The sequence below is a fragment of the Rhinolophus ferrumequinum genome, chromosome 20 (assembly GCF_004115265.2).
Source record: "Rhinolophus ferrumequinum isolate MPI-CBG mRhiFer1 chromosome 20, mRhiFer1_v1.p, whole genome shotgun sequence".
In the NCBI taxonomy this organism is placed as follows: domain Eukaryota; kingdom Metazoa; phylum Chordata; class Mammalia; order Chiroptera; family Rhinolophidae; genus Rhinolophus; species Rhinolophus ferrumequinum.
Genome location: NC_046303.1, coordinates 47,776,754 through 47,796,617, shown reverse-complemented (window position 1 = coordinate 47,796,617; position 19,864 = coordinate 47,776,754). Strand labels below are relative to the sequence as shown.

Here is a 19,864-nt window from a genome sequence, read left to right as displayed (position 1 = left end):
ACGTAGATCTTGGGATGGAAAGGAAGACGAAACTGGGCGCTGCGTTATTCGGTGACTAAGAGATGGTGATAAGGGGAATAAAGTGTGGTGAATGCAGTGGTTTGCATCTCAGAAGCAGAGCTTTTTGTGCAAGGACCAACCCCATCCGACAGGACTGCCTGGGGCACAGGAGAGTCTAACCTCATCGGAAAGAGCTGAAGAGAAGGATTGGTCTTTCAGGGAAGCCAACTTTCAGTTAAGCCCAGAAGAGAAAAAGTCATTCACGGAAGAGGGAGAAATCATAGAGATCTTTATTGACCAAGGAACAGTGGAAAGGTTTGGACACAGAAGTAGTAGGAGGCTGGTTCCAGAAAAGGAGCACAGAATATGGAGGTAGAGTAGGGGAGAATGCAGATGACAGGCGACTGAGACACTTACGAAATAGTGCCCTTGGCCTGTTCTTAATGTGAATGGTAGTTCTAAGTTTCCAGTGTTGTTTTCCTCTACAGTTAGTGGGAAGACACCACGAGATAACTTAAGATTGCAGCTTAAAGTTGTAGGGTTGCACGTTGTCAGAAGAACCAAACTAAACTAAAAAAATCTCAAACTGCCCACCAAGTAAAATGAAATAAAATAGTATCCCACGAGAAAGTATTTCAGTGTTGTAAAAGAATCAACAAAATGACATAAAAGGAGAAAGGCTAAATTAAATACTTTGATGTAGGCTATGTAATTAGCTTGTATTAAAATATTCTAAATTCTAATTTAAGAATCACTCCTAGGTAAGTTGCCACCAACGCTGTTTTTGTTTATCCTATTTCTTTCTAGATGCTTACTTTAGAAAGTAACTAATTTGGGTTCTATGAAAGAATCTCCTGTGGTATACAGAAACTATCCAAAATCTTAAAATTGTATTTATGTGAATCTAATAGGCATCTGAAACCATGAAAAACCAGAGAAAGCACTTGCAAAGTACATAACTCCCTTTGTAAGTTAAAACTTTCTTTAAAGGGAGTTGTTTGTCTCTAAGTCCTTGAAGCCCAAAGTTATATTTGGAATGTGTTGCATCTTGCCCTTGTGGTTAGTCTATCAAATTCTGCCACGTCTTAGAATAATTTAAGTGGGGATTAGTTGGGAAGTCACCACTTTGTATTGGAGGATGGAGTGATGATAGAGGAAGGTAGTCATGCATTTTGTGCAATAAATGTTTTTTAATGATCTTACATATTTAGTAACTGATTTAGTTTTTTAAAAAACCTCCAGAAATGTTAACTATTATTCAATTTGCTTGAGTACTTCCCAGTGCCAAAGCAGAGAAGTGGAATATAGTTAAACTTTTATAAATTAATACATTTAAATTGCTTAGTGATTTTTAAGTCAGTCCATTCATTCTATTAAAGGAAATTTTATTGCACAAACTATGCTACAGTTACACAAATAGATTACTGAATAAGAGTGCTGCCACTAACAAGTCATAGTATTTTCATTTGTTTATGTTCTCGTCTATTTTTAGTCCATCGTACATTTCTCCTTGGCTGTCAAAACATAGTTGTAATTCTCTGTTCTCCTTTTCTCTCTTAATACTGTAGGTATCTCTTCATATTGGCCATTTTGTATGGCTAAGTAGTATTCTATCAAATAATATCTTCTAATCAATCCCATAGTGTCAGAATTTAAATTGTTTTAATCTTTACCTTCTTCTGAACTTTTTTTTTCATCCAATACAAAAAAAAAGAAAAGAAAAAAAGGTAAAACTTGACATTAAGCCCACTTTACCTTGCCATTTCAGGTTTATAACGTTAAGACCCAAAGTCGTGGGGAATGTCCCTGGAGGGATGTACAAATTCCACTTCCCTTTTTGCCTGTGGTTAAAAACAGCCTACTATGTGTGTTTTCTTCTAAGATCCTCTACAAAAGATCTTTTCACCAATATCATGAATTTTTAGAAAAAGTTATCTGTTAGTACTACCTTGTTGCCAGTAAATTTGGGGGGTTCTAGAGTTGAATGAAAGAAAAACACATAAAATAATACAGCTTTATGATATAATAATTACACTTTTTGTGTCTTTATGCCTGAGATAAGATTTTTTAAAAAATGTTAGTACCTGTTTTTAGTTGTTTTGTTACTAATAGTGATAACAGGATTGTTTTGACAGTGCTGCTATGCCATTTGAAAAGTTGAGATATTCTTCAGGCAGGCGCTGTTCTATGAAACAATTAAGGAATTCTGCAGTCCACCATTAGGTACCATAATAGCCATCGCATCCCATTTGAGCTATTTTTAAATGTGTTTTCATAAGCAGTGTTTATAATTCCCCATTCCAAATTTTAAAAAAATATTTGATATGTCAGTCATTCGCTTAGAAACGTTTTTAGGAAGTATATTACAAAATGATAGACAAAAACATTAATTGATGATGGTTTAATAAATAAGAGCATGCAATTAGTGAATCTTTAAAAGGCTGTTCTCACATGGATGATTATTTTTGCAGAATAGACTACTTTAAGGCTTTAATTTTATACTTACTGCTAGATCATTATGTCTAATTATTTTGACCATTTATTCACATAATAAACCTCCAAGTTTGAATATTTATAGTGAAGAATGAGTTTGGAGAAAGGAAAATAATTATATGTCTCTCTTTCCCTTCTATTTTATTCTGCTTGCCATCAGAGTACAAAAATATACATTCACATCGTCTGTTGTATCGTATTCTTGGATCATACAGATTTAGTTACAATACACACACAGGTCAGCCAGTGTTAAGACTGAAAAGAATGAAAACTACAAATGAGGACAGATGAGCTATGTATTATGTAATGATAAAACAGGTGTTTTGGAAGATAAACAATGTTCAAAAGCAAAGAAGCTTTAAATACTTTTGCATCTCTAATTACTTTATTCTGGTTATTTGACAAAAAGCAAATAGCTTTCAAATGAAATCGAAACTTTCTGTAGTATAATTGAAATACAGAATGTTGAATAGTTCTAACTTCATTTCTTTTTTTTTTTTTAGAAAAGCAAACTTTATATATGGAGCGGAAAAACTTTTTAAAGAAACTCTTTTCCTAGCCACATTTTGAAAAATTACTCTCCTGTCATGGTGCTTTTGATAGCACAAGAGGATGATTTCGCATCAGTTGTGAATTATTCTGCATGTGCTTCCCAGAATCATAGGTACAAAGCTGAGCAGTCTGAGGGGTGAGGATGCTAACATGTTATCTGTTTTTGTTTATAGGACGGTGAACTTTGACATAATAAAATACTTGTATGATTTCTTATGAAAACAAGCTTCAAAGCCATATGGACACTGTGACAATGACTAAGCCAAGCTGTGTGCATCCAACTCCTTCGCTGGCCAGGGAGAGGAGTTCTTTGGCTCGATTGGATTTGTCCAGACAGGTGCTGGCCCAGCATGGAATCTGATGAAAATACTCTGATTGGTCTGGGTGGATGTGAGCAGAAGACTATTTACCAGGGACCCTGGAGTATTTGGAAGCAACGTGTTAATTATAAACAGCAGGGTTTGAGCACAATCTGTTCTACTCTTAATGATGTTATCTTAACACTGAAATTGCCTGAAACCCATTTACTTAGGACTACATTTTGCTGTGAACTATCCCCTGCGCTTTGAAGGTGCCAGCAGCCCTTGTATATAAGCCCAGTCTTCCCACTTCCTCTCCACAGGAGCCTCTGCAGTTGCTTGCCAAAGCAGATTTTCCTAAGGCCCCTGCTTTAAAAGATCATAGTTGCAAAATATAATAAATAGAAGGTTTTTTTAAAATCCAAGCGTGTATATGCTTATCTTTCAACCCTGCCTTTCTCAAAAGGCAAAGTAGTTTGATCAAATAGAGGCCAACCTTCCTTCCATCTCAAGTCTGCTTGGTAGTAACTAGTGTGCTTGTGTGAGGTTTATCTGGTCACTCTTGCAATTAACCACTCCAACTAGCTTTTTAATCTGCAGGATAGTTTTCTTTTCTGTTTTGAATCATTGGCCTTTAAAGTTCCACAATAAAATTTTTTCCTGTTATATCAGTTATGAACCTTGGGTCTGATTTTCTTGTCTGTTCATGTTTTTGAAGAAGCTTTCTGTTAGCATTTGAATGCTTGAAGATTGTTTTGAGCATATTTAAAGTGCTTAATTACAGAGCCTAGTTTAAATTTCAGTGGCATTTTATGCTTTCATTCCTTTCTTGAAAAATTCTCACAGTAGGCACTCCCAGATAGGAAGCCTTTCAAAAATACAGTCATTATCTGACACTCTGGATCAAAGAAAACAAGTAGTTGTCTACTTGCATTTATTTAGAGGTAGTGAGTAGCAGGACAAGACGAATTCTTTTTTGTCCCCCTGCATAAGACAGCAGGGGCAGACTTTCTTGCCCAAAGGGTGACATCCACAATGAGTGATAGAGCACCCTCACCCTGTCTCTGGTCCCACAAAAAATGGTGAAATTTGTATTCCACAAGATGTTTGGAGAAACCAGGACCAAGGAAAAGCCGTGTGCATTGCAAGTGCAGGCTTACGTTTCCCACACACAGAAATCCATGTATCATTAAAGTAGTGAGTTAGTGAGTGAAGAGTAAAGAAATAAAATGAAGTCGCTATAGGCAAGCTGTTAAATTACTAAAATGAAGTAGGCTGAGATCTGAAGAAACAATTGTATCCTTGCTTTAACTAGCCTTGGAACTTAAACTTTTGAAATTTCTGTTACGTGTCAATTCTTGGAGACGTATATATCCTATAGATAACCCTCTGAAGAACGTAGGAAAGGATGTTCACGTGTCCAGATCACCTGACATGTGTTATCCAGATCATCTGACATCTAGAAGATGACCATTTTGGATCAATCCAGAAGCTAAGAATGCAAGACTGATTTTTTTCTCAAGAATGTACTTTTTACTATAAGAACTCTCAATTTTTCTCTTTTCTTTGGAATACTCTAGGTATTAACCTGGTAGTGTTTGTGATTTGCAAATCCATAGACCCTTGGATAAAACTTGGCCATTTTTAATTTTCGCAAAGCCAGATCATTTACGCATGGCTGACAGTCTGGGTAGCTGATTCCAGGAAGGGCAGTGCTACTTGGGAAAATATTCAGCCCTCAGAATTTACTATTAAGTGGCAAGTCTGCTGTGCAGCCTTCCTGGATAGGCTGGGATCAACCTGCACGTCAAAGGAAGAGCTCTAGAGTATCGGAGGGTTGAGAGACTGTCAGAGGGAACTGGGGAGTAGGATAGAAAGGAGGCAGTTTCCTGTGAGTGACTTCATGGCTTCGCCTCACTGTTGGCCACCTGTCCACTGCCTAGCACATTGCCCGTCTTGTATGCCCCATACTAAGCTACCAGCTCCACACGCGGCTTCTCTGCAAAATACCTTGTAACCAGATTTTCTCTGCTCCTGACGGGGCCACCAGAACTTTCCTGTTTTGTAATTTACTTTCTAATGGCTCGCTAAATGACTCAGCAATTTGATTAATTTATTTAAATGAAGATTAACAGAGCTTAATATGGATAATAGCATTTTAACAAGGGTCATCTGCAAATGAATTCTCTAATTGAAAGATATAAATCTCCAATTACTGGAGGGAATAATGCTGGTTGGTGGGCCAGATATTTTCATTAACAGAGGAGGTGCTTAAATTCTACCTAGCTAATAATGATTTAGATGGTACAAGAAGTGACTAAGCTGTGGGATTTTAGATTTTTCGTACATGTCTGATCCTCCATGTTTAAAATACCTTCTTTTAATTCCCGTGACCCAGGTATACATTAGTCAGGTGAAGACCTTACTGCATCTTCCCTCTTTCAAGTCAGTTTCAGTCCCTGAATGCATTGCTGAAACAATTCCTTTTCAATAACTCTAGAAGGGGATCTGATCCAACAAGCCTCTTTTCATTAAGTCCTAAAGTCAGAAAGGGGTCAAGTCCCCCCGGCAGCAGTTAAGAGGGCTATCGAGTCAGCCCAGCTTGGATCAAATACCTGCTGTATCTATACAGGCTGTGTGACTTTAGGCAAGTTATGACTCTTTATGTGCCTCTGTTTTCTCATGTGTGCTATGGAGACTAGAACTGTCTCATGGAGTTGTTTAGAGGACTAAATAAATTATATATCTAAGGCAGTTTTGCCTACCATGGAACATTTACAATTTCTAGACAAATTGTAACAACAATTTTTGTCTGTCACAACTAGGTGTGAGTGGGGAGGGTAAAGGCCTGGAATGCTAACCATCTGAAATGCATATTCCACAACAGAATCATTAGGTCCAAAATGTCAGTAGTGCCAAGGCTGAAAAACTGAATTAATGAGGTACCTGACACATAGTAAGTGCTCAACAAATATTAGTGGTTGTTATTAGTACTATCATGAAATCTTTATTTGTGGCCTAGAAAGGAGGAAAGTGAGAGAATATGGTAAGGTAACATTTTAACTAAAAAGAGAAGAGGTACTCTTACCTAACCGTACCTTTGAAAATTATTTCCTGTTTAAAATTTTGGAGTTACTCAAATGGACACAATAGCTTGGATTCCTTTAGAATGGAAGTATTATCTACTGGGTTCTAATTCACATGCAGATTTCATTACTTATTTTTCAGGCTCTTGTCGAATAGTCAAAAGCATGATCTGAGAATGAATTAGGGCAGGTGACTGAGGAATTACATTGTTTGCTCTCAAGCTATGGTGGCTGGACAATTAGTGGTGTGTCTCCAATGGATTTAGTTAACCAACAACTGTTTAATGTAATTAAGGTGGTCTGGAGCATGAAAACTCAGTAAGAAGATGCCTCCTTAGTCTCTCCAAAGTCTGTACCACTCTGCTTGTACCATACAAAGAAAAGTAGAGTAACGAGCCAAGTCCAGGAATAATGCGTCTCTTATCGCATCAAGCCCTCAGTAAGTCTCTAACATAGTAGATGAAAGGCAGCAAGGAGCCCGTGCGTGCAGTCAGGACTATTAAGGGTCCTCCCTTGCTACCTGATGCCTCACACACGACTGTGCCGTAATTGTTTGTATTTTATGCCTTTAGCCATGAGCAGAGACTTGGATTGGAGGTAACTGCTTGAGAGGTTGATAGTATTCAGCTTCATCAGCTACATTTTGAAAGCTTCATCTGCTACAAGGTGTGACTGCCTATCATATGTGAATAGTTTCGATAATTTTGCATGTAATTTCAGCCTGCTGACACAATTTGCCTCAAAAATGCTTAGTAGAGCTCAAAGAAATCTTTCCTATCAAGATATCAACATTTCACTCAAATTTGCTGTTAAATGCCCTGAATACACAGTGTTCATTTTCCAGCAGTGACACAGTATGAGAAGTAGAAATTTGGTAGAGCAGAGAAAATTATAATCAATTCATTCATTTAACTGCATGTTGATGCACAGTAATGACGGGAATTTTAGAAGGCATTCAACTGTTTGAGTAAATAGTGGTAGCTCTGGCATGATGGAAAGAGCCTGGGTTTTAGCATCAGTAAAAATCTGCTTGGGTTTGGGATAAACCATAATTCATTTCCTTGGTCTATGATGGAGTTGAGAATCCGATTTAATGGCAGTTGCCATAAAAGTACTCAATTGTTATTCAACAAGTACTAAGTACCAGCTATGTGTCAGGCGTGTGTCAGAGAAAAGAGATACAGCTGTACACAGGGGATGGAGTTCTGGCCTGGACAGCAGGTGCTATCAGCACTGGTAGAGCCAGTCCTCGAGATAGGAAAGCTTGGGGGAGGACTTCGGCCTGTGCGGTGAGGAAAATCGCGAGGTCAGTTTTAGACATGTTGCTTTGACTGCTTATAAGAAATCCAAGTAGTAATAAAAAGTAGGTCATTAGATTTAGGTCAGAGGTCAGAGTTACTACGAAGTATAAATGTATGAGTCATCAGAATAGAGGTGGTTATTTAGTGAGTTAAAGGTCTTAGTTCTTAACGTAGTGTCCCTGACATGGTGAGGGAGAAACGATCTTGAAATGAGTTAAAGAAAATATATAGAATGTGGTTGTAACTATTGCTCTTCAACTGCAAATTAATTTTTTAAGTAACGATTCTCCGCTATTCATGTGAACCTCATGCCCTTCCTTATATGAAGTGGCAGTAAGAGACCTGGGCTAAGTCCCATTTGTCATATGGTCCCAAATGGAAAAACCAAACCCACATAGAGTTTTAGTTCTGTGAAGAATGTTAGATCCAATGACAATTTCATCTTTTTTAGCTGACTTTCATAGTGCAGTTGACCCTGAACAACACGGGTTTGAATTGTACAGGTCCACTTATATGCAGATTTTATCCCATAAATATATTGGAAAACTTTTTGGAGATTTGCGACAGTTTGAAGAAACTCGCAAATGAACTGTGTAGTCTAGAAATACCAAAAATTAAGAAAAAGCTAGATATGTTATGAATGCATATATGTACATATTTTCCTTATGGTTTTCTTAATATTGTCCCTAGCTTACTTTATTGTAAGAATACAGTATATAATATAATATACAAAATATGTGTTAACCGACTGTTTATGTTATTGGTAAAGCTTCAGGTCAACAGATAGCTGTTAGTAAAGTTTTTTGGGAGTCATAAATTACACGTGGATTTTCGACAGCACAGGGGTTGGAGTCCCTAACCCCTGCGTGGTCCCTGTAATAGAGGCATTGCTCTGGCTCAGATATTTACATATAAGTAGTTGAAATGTGAAATTACATCAATATAATGAAAAGCAATATCTCAAAGACATCAAAAACCAATTTTCAAACGTGTGGCCAATATGTCTCTTGTAATAGAATTGCTTATTTAAAATGCTTATAATGATGAAATGGGAGAAAGAACAAAAGAGACACTAAAGTGAAGAAAGAGTAAAAAAAATTGAAGTATGAAAGGAGGAAGACAGTGAAATAGATGCTAACTTGTAGAAATTGGAATCCAAAATGGTGCAGAAACAGGATATCTACTGCTGGGTAACAAGCTACCCCAAACTTAATGACCTAAAAGCAACAGTCATTTATTTTGATCGTGAATCTGCAGTTTGGGCAAGGATTGGCTCCAAGTGGTAACCTTGGGGCAGCTTGAGATTCAAGTTGGAATCACATGAAGGTTGCATGTAGGCTGGCTCACTCACGTCTGGGGGCTGATTCTGGCTGGTGGCTGTCACCTAGAACACCTACTCGTGGTCTCTCCGTGTGTTCTCTCCCCTCTTCCTGGGGTGGCGACTAGGTTCAGAAAGCCAGCATCCCGAGGGAAACCAGCAGGTGCTGCATGGCCTTTTCTAAGCTAGCCTCAGAAGATAACACAGCGTCACTTTTATAGCATTGTGATTAAGACAGTGGTTATGGCCTTATATTAAAGGGAAGGAATTAGACCCACGTCTTGACAGTAGGAATGTCAAAGAATTTGTAAACGCTCTAAATCACCACACAGGACATATAGGCTGAAAAGTAGTATTAAATGCATATGGAGTATATTTTATGTCATTTCAAAATTTGAATTGGTGTGGCAGAGACTGCCGGTCATCCCTCCACGCCATCGAGGTACCTCTTCTTCGTTCTTCTAAAGCACAGGAACTGTGGCTGCAAGGAGGTCAATGTGGCCGGAGTATAGGACGCAAGGGCATCTGTGGTAGGAGGAGGGATCAGAGAGGTGGCCAGGTCGTGTGTGTCCTGGCAGCATGCTAAAAGACTTTGGTTTTTACTCTTTGTGAGATGGAGAGAGTTTGGAGCCAACCAATCACATGATCTGGCTTTGATTTGGATCCGTGATCTGGATCATCGGATGCTACACTGAGAATAGGCTATAGGGGAGATGAGCATGGAAGCAGGAAGAGCAGTTAGAAGGCTATTAAAATAATCCAAGTGAGAGGTAATGGTGGCTCAGGTAAGGGTGTTAACAGTGGAGGTGATGAGAAGTTGTCTGATTCAGGACATAATTTGAAAGAAATGTCTGCAGGATGTGCTAATTAATTGGATATTGACTGTGAAAAAAAGTCAAGGTAGACTCCAGAGTTTTTTACCTGAACATCTGGAAGACTGGAGAGGAGAAAAGATAAGGGGTTCAGGTGTGGACATGGTAAATTGGAGATTTCTACTAAGTATCTCAGTGGAGATGTCAAGGAGGCAGATAGACAAGTCTGGAGTTAGGGTAGAAGCCCAGGCTGGAGATACGAACATGAGGTTTGTCATCATCTCAATGGACATATATAAGGGAACTGTGTCTATAAAGGAATATGGTTAGAAATCTCTTCCCATTCGCTGGCCGAGCTGCCCAGGAACATTCAGAACCCTTCTAGCATGACCGCTGTCCCTGGGGAGTTCAATCTCTTCTATGGGAAGAGGGGATTCATGATACAATTGCAACTTCTTTTATTTAAATACTAAAATTTAAATACTAAATTTTAATATGAAAATTTCAACTGGTCCTTGCATATTAAAAAAAAAAAACGCTAGGAAAGGAGTGAATGAATCATAGATTTAGACATAACAATGTTCACCATGCCCAGCCCACACAAAATGGCCTGTGAATGCTGCGTATACAGATTAAATATGCTGATTAAATTTCAAAAGCCAATTGTTTTAAAGCTATTCTTATTACAATATGTTTACTTTCTCTCCATTTCATGAATAAATAAAGTTATATGCTATATCTATAAAAGTTTCTTCTAAGTAGATCTAAGTGTGGAATATTTGGTTATTTGTACCTAACTCTCTTCTTTCCCTTAGAAATATCTATATCTTTCGTTGTATTTTTCATCCTAGTTATGACGAATTCACTACTGAATCTCAGTAGAGGACATGCTTGGAGTGTGGCTCCAGGTGTTGGATTGGTTTGCATGGATTTTCTCTTAATCTCCATGGGAACAATGGCAGTCATTAGCAAGACAGTTAGTTGTAGAAAGCAGACAAGTCCGTTAATGATTAAAACTGTCAGTATGGTTCCATCATTTTCGTACAATAAATAAGACCTACTTGAGTAAGGAAGATGAGGACAAAAGTTAAACTACTGGACACGTTGTCCTTTGAAATGGAAATTGATTTTTCTTTTTCCCTTGCTTTTCACTGTTAAAACTATGTGATTGTACTAATGCTAACTACCGCTTGAGCATCTATGTGTCTGGCACTGTAATAGACAGTTCTCATATATTATCTCTAATGTTTATATAATTTGGATGAAAAAAAATGTATTCACTCAACAGCTGACAGCGGAATGAATACCTCTCAGGGAAGAAAATACCTCAATGAGTAGCTAGGAGCAGAAGTTGAGAAAGAAGCTGCAGAAAGGGCAGAAAATGAAACCCTAAGAGTTCCTTGGAAGGCTAAACTCTTTTATATAAAGAATTTGTTTTTGATTCTGAGGATCAGGCAAGGGAGGGGGTTGGGGAGGAGAGAGAGAGACAGAGAGAGAGAGACTGTAAGCTGGGCTATTGTATGGGTGATACAATAGCAAAGGAGAAATTTTAAGGTATTGCTTTACAATTCCAGATGTGACCAATTTTTGGAACTCTTAAACTTTCTATAATAGCCATACATTGGGGGAGATCATTTTAAAAAGGCTGTTTCCTATAAATGGGTTGACACTAAAGTAAATTTCTTTTAAAGCCTACAAAATACCAAGTAGAAACCACAGTTAGCTGAAGTAAGAATTGGTTAGAAGTGACCATGACAATGTAAACTTCAAGCCCCCTCCCACCAAACAAGGAATTCAGAGACATCTTGAGTGTGACAAACTCAAGCAAAAAGCATCACGTGCTTTTTTTAAAAAAAAAAACCACTGAAATTCATTTAGCTTTTGAGCCCCCGCTTCTGTTGATGGTAGAAACTAACTGGCCAATTCAAGATTAACTCAGCCTTTTGTAGTTTGGACTGTCTTCCAGGATTCGATTCTTTTCCTCCCCCTCCACCCATAGTTTTAGGCCCACGCATAGCTGGAATCTCTGCTATTCATGTGCAAGCACTGGGATAGTTGAGGACAGACACTGGCTGACATCTTCTGACCCACTCTTTCTTTTCACTTGGTGATTTAGTGCATCCTTTGCAGTGGATGCATAAGAGCCCCTTGGTCTATGCCTTTCTCATAGGTCGGTCCACATGCCTCTTCTACAGATGTCCTTGTCCTTGATTTTCCAGTCTTGTTCCTTATAGGCTTCTGACCAACCAGCCAAGCCATTCACCCCTGGCCCTGAGTGTGACTGTAACCTTACCTGGGGCTGCTTCTCTCTTCACATAAAGTGATGACCACTCAAAAGTGTCCACTGGGAGGATTTCCATTCACCACTGTCACCTCTACTGAGTAGCGCTCTAATGCAACAACAGTCCATTTTCAATTTGCACCAACATACAGAGCTTACCCATCCAAGAAACAAAACCAGACTTTTTCCTCTTGCATCAGTTGATCATGGGGAAACCCACCATGAAGCCATAGATCTGAGCTGTGGGAGAGACACTGGTGCAACAGTGGATGTGGGTAACCTGTTTCTGTGCTTTCTTATGCTTTCCAGACCTATTTGAGATTGATCCTCAATGTATCACTTTCATTTTAAAATGGATAGCTGCTGGATTGGTGAATCTGAGAGTACCCTGTTCATCATAATGGATAATTGGCCATGTGACACATGATGTCCCATGGTTAGATGCTCAGCTTCTACCAAGATGCTGTAGCTTGCCAAGAGCTATTTGCTTCAGCCCTGAATGGGACTGTGCTATACCTCTGCTGTTGGAACTTGTCAGAGGCTCCACACAGCATCCTTCTCTCCCACAGGTCTCTATTACCATGGGAACTGCTGGGTTGTACGGCCCAAGAGGCAGGGTTGCTTGTACTACAGCCTAGATTCTCTACAGACCTCTATCCTGCTCTGCTCCCTACTCAGAAATAGCAACCTTTTATATCACTGATAAATGGGTAGGAATAGTGTATGTTGCCCCACAATCTGAAGACACCTTGTATTTCTTTTTTAGCAATAGGAGGTGTATGTGCAATAATTTTACCTTTACTTTCGAAGGGATATCACATCATATCTCAGACCAGACCCCTAAAACTTCACTGATGTGGAAGGCTTCTGAATCATCATGAGGCTTATTTCCCATCCAGCACCTGGGACATGTGTTGTCATACCAAGGTGTCCAGATTCCTTGCAGGTTCTTGCTTAATAGGCCCAATTAATACCATGTCATCAACACAGTGAACCAATATGATGTTTCATGTAATATCCAGATGGTTCAGGTCCCTTTGGGCATATTATAACAGAGAGAAGAATTAGCATAACTCTGGAATAAAATCATGAATATATATTAATTGTCCATCATATGTGAATGAGAAATGCATGTAATTCTCTTTCCTGATTGGTATAGAAAAAATAATTTGCTGGATCAAAAGCTATGTGCATAGAAAATCAGAAAGAGTATCCCCAATCATACAAGAAGAAAAAGATAAATCTACAAAATCATGACTCCTCTTGTGTCCATCAGAAAGCTGCGGTGGCAGAGCAACCAACTAGCCTGAGATCCAACAAAAGCTGACTTGAAATCAAAGAAAAGCAGGACATGAGCATTTGCTTAACCTGGGCCAGATGCTAGGTGTCATATAAGTTGGTAAGAAGAATACAGCTAAATTTTTTAACAAAAATAAAGACTGAGTGTAAGTTGTTATGGAAATAGAGAATTCCTGTGAGATGCAGACACAAGATGAATTTGCATGCATTCACAGGCTCTCGTCCAGATGTTCATAAGAAAGACTAAGGGCAGGGCCAGAGACTGAAGAAATCCTTTTCATTGTGCAGAACTGGTAGAGGGGAGAAACAGCTGCTGTGAAAAGGTATGAAGCCCCACTCATATGACTCTCTCCTACCTTCCTATGAAAAAAAGCCATAAACCACTGGAGGAGAAGGAAACAAATCTAATAATCTTTGGGGACACATTACAGAATAAAAAATCTATTTACCACTAGGGAAGCTCAGCGAAATTGATAAACCTGTGGTCAAATTAACCAAGAAAAAAGAAGACACAAATTACTGCGCGAAAGGATATAACCACTGATCTCAGAGACATTGAAAGGAAAAAACAGAATATTAGGAACAGTTCTGTGCCCATCAATTGGATTATTTAAATGAAATGGACCAAATCCTTGTAAAACACAGATTACCAAAACTTAAGAAGAAATAGATAACCTGAAGAGCCATATCCTTCACTGGAGAATTCTAACATTTATTTAAGGGAGAAATAATACCTATTCTACACAAACTCAGAAAATAAAAGAGATAGGACCACTTTTCAACTCATTTTACAAGGCCAACATTACACTGATACCAAAACCAAAGACGTAACAAGAAAACTTGAAGACTAATATCCCTCATTAAGATAAAGACAAAAATCCCCAGGAAAATATGAATGAATCAAAGTTACCAAATATATAAAAATAATGATATAACCAAGTGGAGTTTTTGCAGTAATACAAGATTGATTTAATACTCAAAAATTAATCAATATAATTCACCATGACATTAGACTAAGAAAGAAAACCACATGATTACCTTAATAGATAAAGAAAATCATTTGACAAAATCCATGATCCATTCATGATTTAAAAACAAAAGATAAAAACTGAACTCCATGCAAATGAGAAATTAAAGAGAACTCTCTCTATTTGATAAAGGTCATCTGTGGAAAACCTATAGCTAACATTACAATTAATGTTGAAATATCTGTTTTCCCCCTAACATCAGGAAAAAGGCAATGATGTCTATTATCACCACTCATATAAAATATACTCTCACCATTCCTATTAAATATACTTCCAATAACTACATTAAGTATACTGGAGATTCTAGCCCATGAAATAACAGAGGAAAAGGAAATAAAAGCCATGCAGATTGGAATAGATGAACTAAAACTGTCACTAGTTGCAGATACCTCATCTACTATGTAGGAAATTCCAAAGTGTCTATAATATGAGCTTCTAGAAGTCACAAGTGAATTTAACAAGGCTGCAGAATACAGGGCACAAAAATCAATTGTATTTCTTTATACTAGAAATGAACAATTAGTGAAATTTTAAAAATTCATAATACCAAAAAGTATGAAATACTGAGGTATAAAAAAATGTGCAAGGTTTCTATGTAGAAAATTACAAAATGATGAGAGAAATCAGAGGACCTAAATAAATGGAGAAATATATTGTCTTCAAGACAACATTGTTAAGATGTCACTTCTCTCCAAATTTATATAAAGTTAATGCAATAACATTCAAAATCCCAGCAGGATTTTTTTTTTTTGAAAAAAAATTGACAAAGCTGATTGTAAAATTTATATGGAAATGCAAAGGAAGCAGAATAGCCAAAACAATTTTACAAAACAGAGAAAAAAAATTGGAGAATTTACACTAGCAGATTTGAAGAATAAATATAAAGCTACAGTGATTGAGATAGTGAGGTAGTCTTCCTATGTTGAATCACGAAGAACTGGAAAGTCTAAATAGACTGATAAACAGTAAGGAAATTGAAACAATCATCAAAAACCTCCCCAAAAGTAAAAGTCCAGGACCAGATGGCTTCTCTAGTGAATTCTACCAAACATTCAAAGACAATTTAATACCTGTCCTTCTCAAACTTTTCCAAAAAGATTGAAAAAGAGGCAAGACTTCCTAACTCATTTTATGAGGCCAACATTACCCTGATACCAAAACCTGGAAAGGATAACACAAAAAAAGAAAACTACAGACCAACATCTCTGATTAATAGAGAAAGTATAAAAATTACGTGATCATATCAATAGATGCAGAAAAAGCATTTGACAAGATACAGCATCTATTTACAATTGAAGAACTTAATAAAACGGGTATAAAAGGAGAGTACCTCAACATAATAAAGGCCATATATGCAAATTCTCAGCTAATATCATACTTAATGGTTAAAAACTGAGGGCTTTTCCTCCAAATCAGGAAGAAGACAAGGAGGCTCTTTCTCACCATTGTTACTCAACATAGTATTGGAGTCCTCGCCAGAGCAATCAGGCAAGAGAAAGAAATAAAAGGCATTCAGATCGGGAATGATTAAGTCAAAGTGTCATCTATTTTTGCAGACTACATGATTCTTTATGTAGAAAACCCTAAATACTCCACCAAAAAAAAAAAAAAATCCATTGCATTCCTATATACTAACAATGAAATTTCAGAAACACAGTTCCTTTTGTGATTGCAACAAAAAGAATAAAATACCTAGGAATAACCCTAACAAAGGGAATAAAGGAGCTACACACTGGAAACTATAAGACATTATTAAAAGAAATTGAAAAAGATACAAATAAATGGATAGTTATTTTCTGTTCATGGATTAGAAGAATCAACATAGTTAAAAATGGCCATATTACCCAAAACAATACAGATTTATTGCAATCCCTATCAAAATCCCAATGGCATTTTTTAAAGAACTAGAACTAAAAAATCATCAGATTTTTATGGAATCACAAAAGACCCCAGATAGCCAAAGCATTCCTGAGTGAAAAGAACAAGGCTGGAGGTATCACATTCCCTGACTTCAAATTATACTACAAAACAACAATAATCAGTATGGCATTGGCAGAAAAACAGACACACAGACCAGTGGAACAGAATTGAGAAGCCAGAAATAAACCCACATGTATATGGGCAAATAATTTTCGACAAAAAAGCCAAAAACATACAATGGAGAAAATTGGAAAGCCACATGCAAAAGAATGAAACTAGCCTGCTATTTGTCACCATGCACAAAAATTAATTCAAAATGGATCAAAAACCTAAACATAAGGCCTGAAACAATAAAATGCATAGAAGACAACATAGGTACTAAACTAATGGACCTTGATCATAGAGAGGGTTTTATGAATTTGACCTCAAGACAAGGGACATAATGTTAAGAATAAATGAATGGGACTGTGTAAAACTAAAAAGCTTCTGCACAGCAAAAGAAACCATCAACAAAACAAAGAGTCAACCAACCGAATGGGAGAAGATATTTGCAAACAACACCTTCGATAAGGGGCTAATATCCAAAATATATAAAGAACTCATACAACTCAACAACCAAAAATCAAACATTCCAACTAAAAAATGGGCAGAGGATCTGAACAGACACTTCTCCCAAGAAGACATGCAAATGGCCAATAGATATATGAAAAGATGCTCAACTTCACTAGCTATTAGGGAAATGCAAATGAAAACCACAATGAGATACTACCTGACACCTGTTAGAATGGCTATCATCAACAAGACAAGTAATAACAAGTGTTGGAGATGTCTTGGGGGAAAAGGTATTCTCATACACTGCTGGTGGGAACGTAAATTGGTATAGCCATTATGGAAATGGAGGTTCCTCAAAAAATTAAGAATATAATTACCATATTATCCAGCAACCAATCCCTCTTCTGGGTACCTACCAAAACATGAAAATATTTATTCGTAAAGATACATGTACCCCTATGTTCATTACAGTATTATTCACGGTGGCAAAGACATGGAAAAAACTGAAGTGTTTCTTGATAGGTGATTAGATAAAGAAGATTTGGTACATATATACAGTGGAATATTACTGAGCCGTAAGAAAGGATGAACTACTTCCATTTGTGACAACAAGGATGGATCTTGAGATTATCATGCTAAGTGCAATAAGTAAGACAGAAAAAGTCAAGAACCATATGATTTCACTCATATGTGGGATATAAAACTGAAAGCAACAGAAGAAGAAGACAAACAAACAAACAAGCAACAGAAGAAGACAAACAAACAAACAAAAGCTTATAGACACAGACAACATTTTAGTTAGAGGGAAAGAGGGGCGGGAGGAGGTTGAAAGGACTAAAATATAATAAAATACACTAAATGATCTTAGCATCTTTTTCCAACATCAGCTGATCATAGATAGAGATAGATCAATTGATGTTCAATAGAGGTGTCACAATAATTCAGTAGAGAAAGGATAGTCTTTTCAATTAATGATGCTGGAAAAATTTGACATCCATATTCAAAACAAAAGAACCATGACACATAACTTCGATCATGTATAAAAAATAACTCAAAATGTATTATAAATCTAAATTTCAAACCTAAAACTATAAAACTCCCAAAGGAAACATAAAAATAAGTCTTTGTGATCTTGGGTTAGGCAAAGATTTATTAGGGCACAAAAATTGTAAACAATATAAGGAAAAATGATAAATCATTTTTCATTAAAATTAAACATTTTCTTCAAAAGACATTTTTAAAAGGGTAAGGGGAGAGGGGGGCTGGTAGAAGAGGGTAAAGGAGGTCAAATATTTGGTGATAGAAGGAGAACTGACTCAGTGGTGAACATACAATGCAAATAGGTCTGACAATTAAGTTCAAGAACTTTTTGCAATGATGTTGCTGACCATTTTTGATATCAGAGGGATTATTCATTATGAATTTGTACCAGCTGGACAAACAGTTAAGCAAGTTTACTATTAATATTTGGAAGTGCTGAAAATGCTGCATGAAAAAGTTAGATGACCTGAACTTGTCTCCAACAATTCATGGCTCTTGCATCATGAAAATGCACTAGCTCACTCGGCACTGTCTGTGAGGGAGTTTTTAGCCAGAAAACAAATAATTGTATCAAAACACCCTCCCTACTCACCTGATCTGGTCCCCAATGACTTCTTTCTTTATCCAAATATAAAGGAAATATTGAAAGGAAGATATTTTGATGACATTCAGGACATCAAAGGTAATATGATGACAGCTCTGATGGCCATTCCAGAAAAAGAGTTCCAAAACTGCTTTGATGGGTGGAGCAGGCACTGACTCCAGTGCATCGCTTCCCAAGGGGAGTACTTTGAAGGTGACCGTAGTGATATTCAGCAATGAGCTTTGTAGCACTTTTTCTTAGGATGAGTACGCAAACTTAACTGTCAGACCTCATAGATGACGTATTATAGAAATGTACATTTGTAACCTTTATCATTTTAGTCACTAATGTCACCCCAATAAATTTAACAGAAAAAAAGAAAATGAGCAAAGCTACAGATTGGGAGAGCATAGTGACAAAACACATAGGGCTGGTATCCCTATGTAAAGAAGTCAACAACTCAATAACAAACAACCCATTAAAAATTTCACAAAAGATTTCAATAGACACCCTATCAAAAAGATATAAAGATGGTAGAAAACTCATGAATAGTATTCAACATCATTAATCAGAAGGAAAGGAAAGGCTAAAACCACGGTGAGGCAACGCATAGGTTAAGCTAAAGACAGCAAACAAACGATAGCAGACTGAAACCATCAAGTGCTGGCAAGGATGCAGAGCAAACAGAAGCCCCTTATGTTGATGATGCTGGGAACGCCACGTGGTACAGATACTTAGGAAAACAATTGCCAGTTTCTTAAAAAATTAAACATACACTATACACACAACCCAGCAATTCTCCTCCGAAGGTTTTTATTCAAGAGAAATGAAAACCACTATCCACCAAAACAATAACAAAATCAAACAAAAAAGCACAGCTGTACTTGAACGTTTATAGTGGTTTTAATCATAATAGTAAAACAAAAAAAGGCCAAAATCAAAAAGCAGGGAAAGGCAAACCGTAGGTTTAAATTTCCCATTTTTACAAATTCTGCCACATTTTCAACTACCCAGCCAGGGAGATACTATTCTTTTTTTTATCGATGAAGAAGCCAAAGCTTAGAGGGGTTAAGAGGTATTTCCAAGGCACAGCTAAGTGAGATGCAGAGCTCAGTTTCAAACTCAAGCCATTGAGTTTGGACACCCCCACACCCCATTATATCATGGCTACCATTTTGGTGATGCTAGGTTTTGATCAGTATACAGTAGTACCTCAGTTTTCAAACATCTCTGTTGATGAACATTTCGGTTTACGAACGCCATAAACCCGGAAGTAAATGCTTCAGTTTTCAACACGCC

The 19,864-nt window shown here is 37.2% G+C and overlaps 1 protein-coding gene across 1 annotated transcript in view; it reads left to right on the top strand.

The window, feature by feature from the left end:
* The window catches only part of ORC5 (origin recognition complex subunit 5), a 77,398-nt gene extending 73,629 nt beyond the window's left edge, over positions 1 to 3,769 (top strand). The window contains exon 14 of the mRNA XM_033088792.1: positions 3,219 to 3,769. Within this exon, the coding sequence (XP_032944683.1) occupies positions 3,219 to 3,264 (46 nt within the window). The 3' untranslated portion in view covers positions 3,265 to 3,769. The remainder of the gene's footprint in view (positions 1 to 3,218) is intronic.
* Positions 3,770 to 19,864: the final 16,095 nt, after the last annotated feature.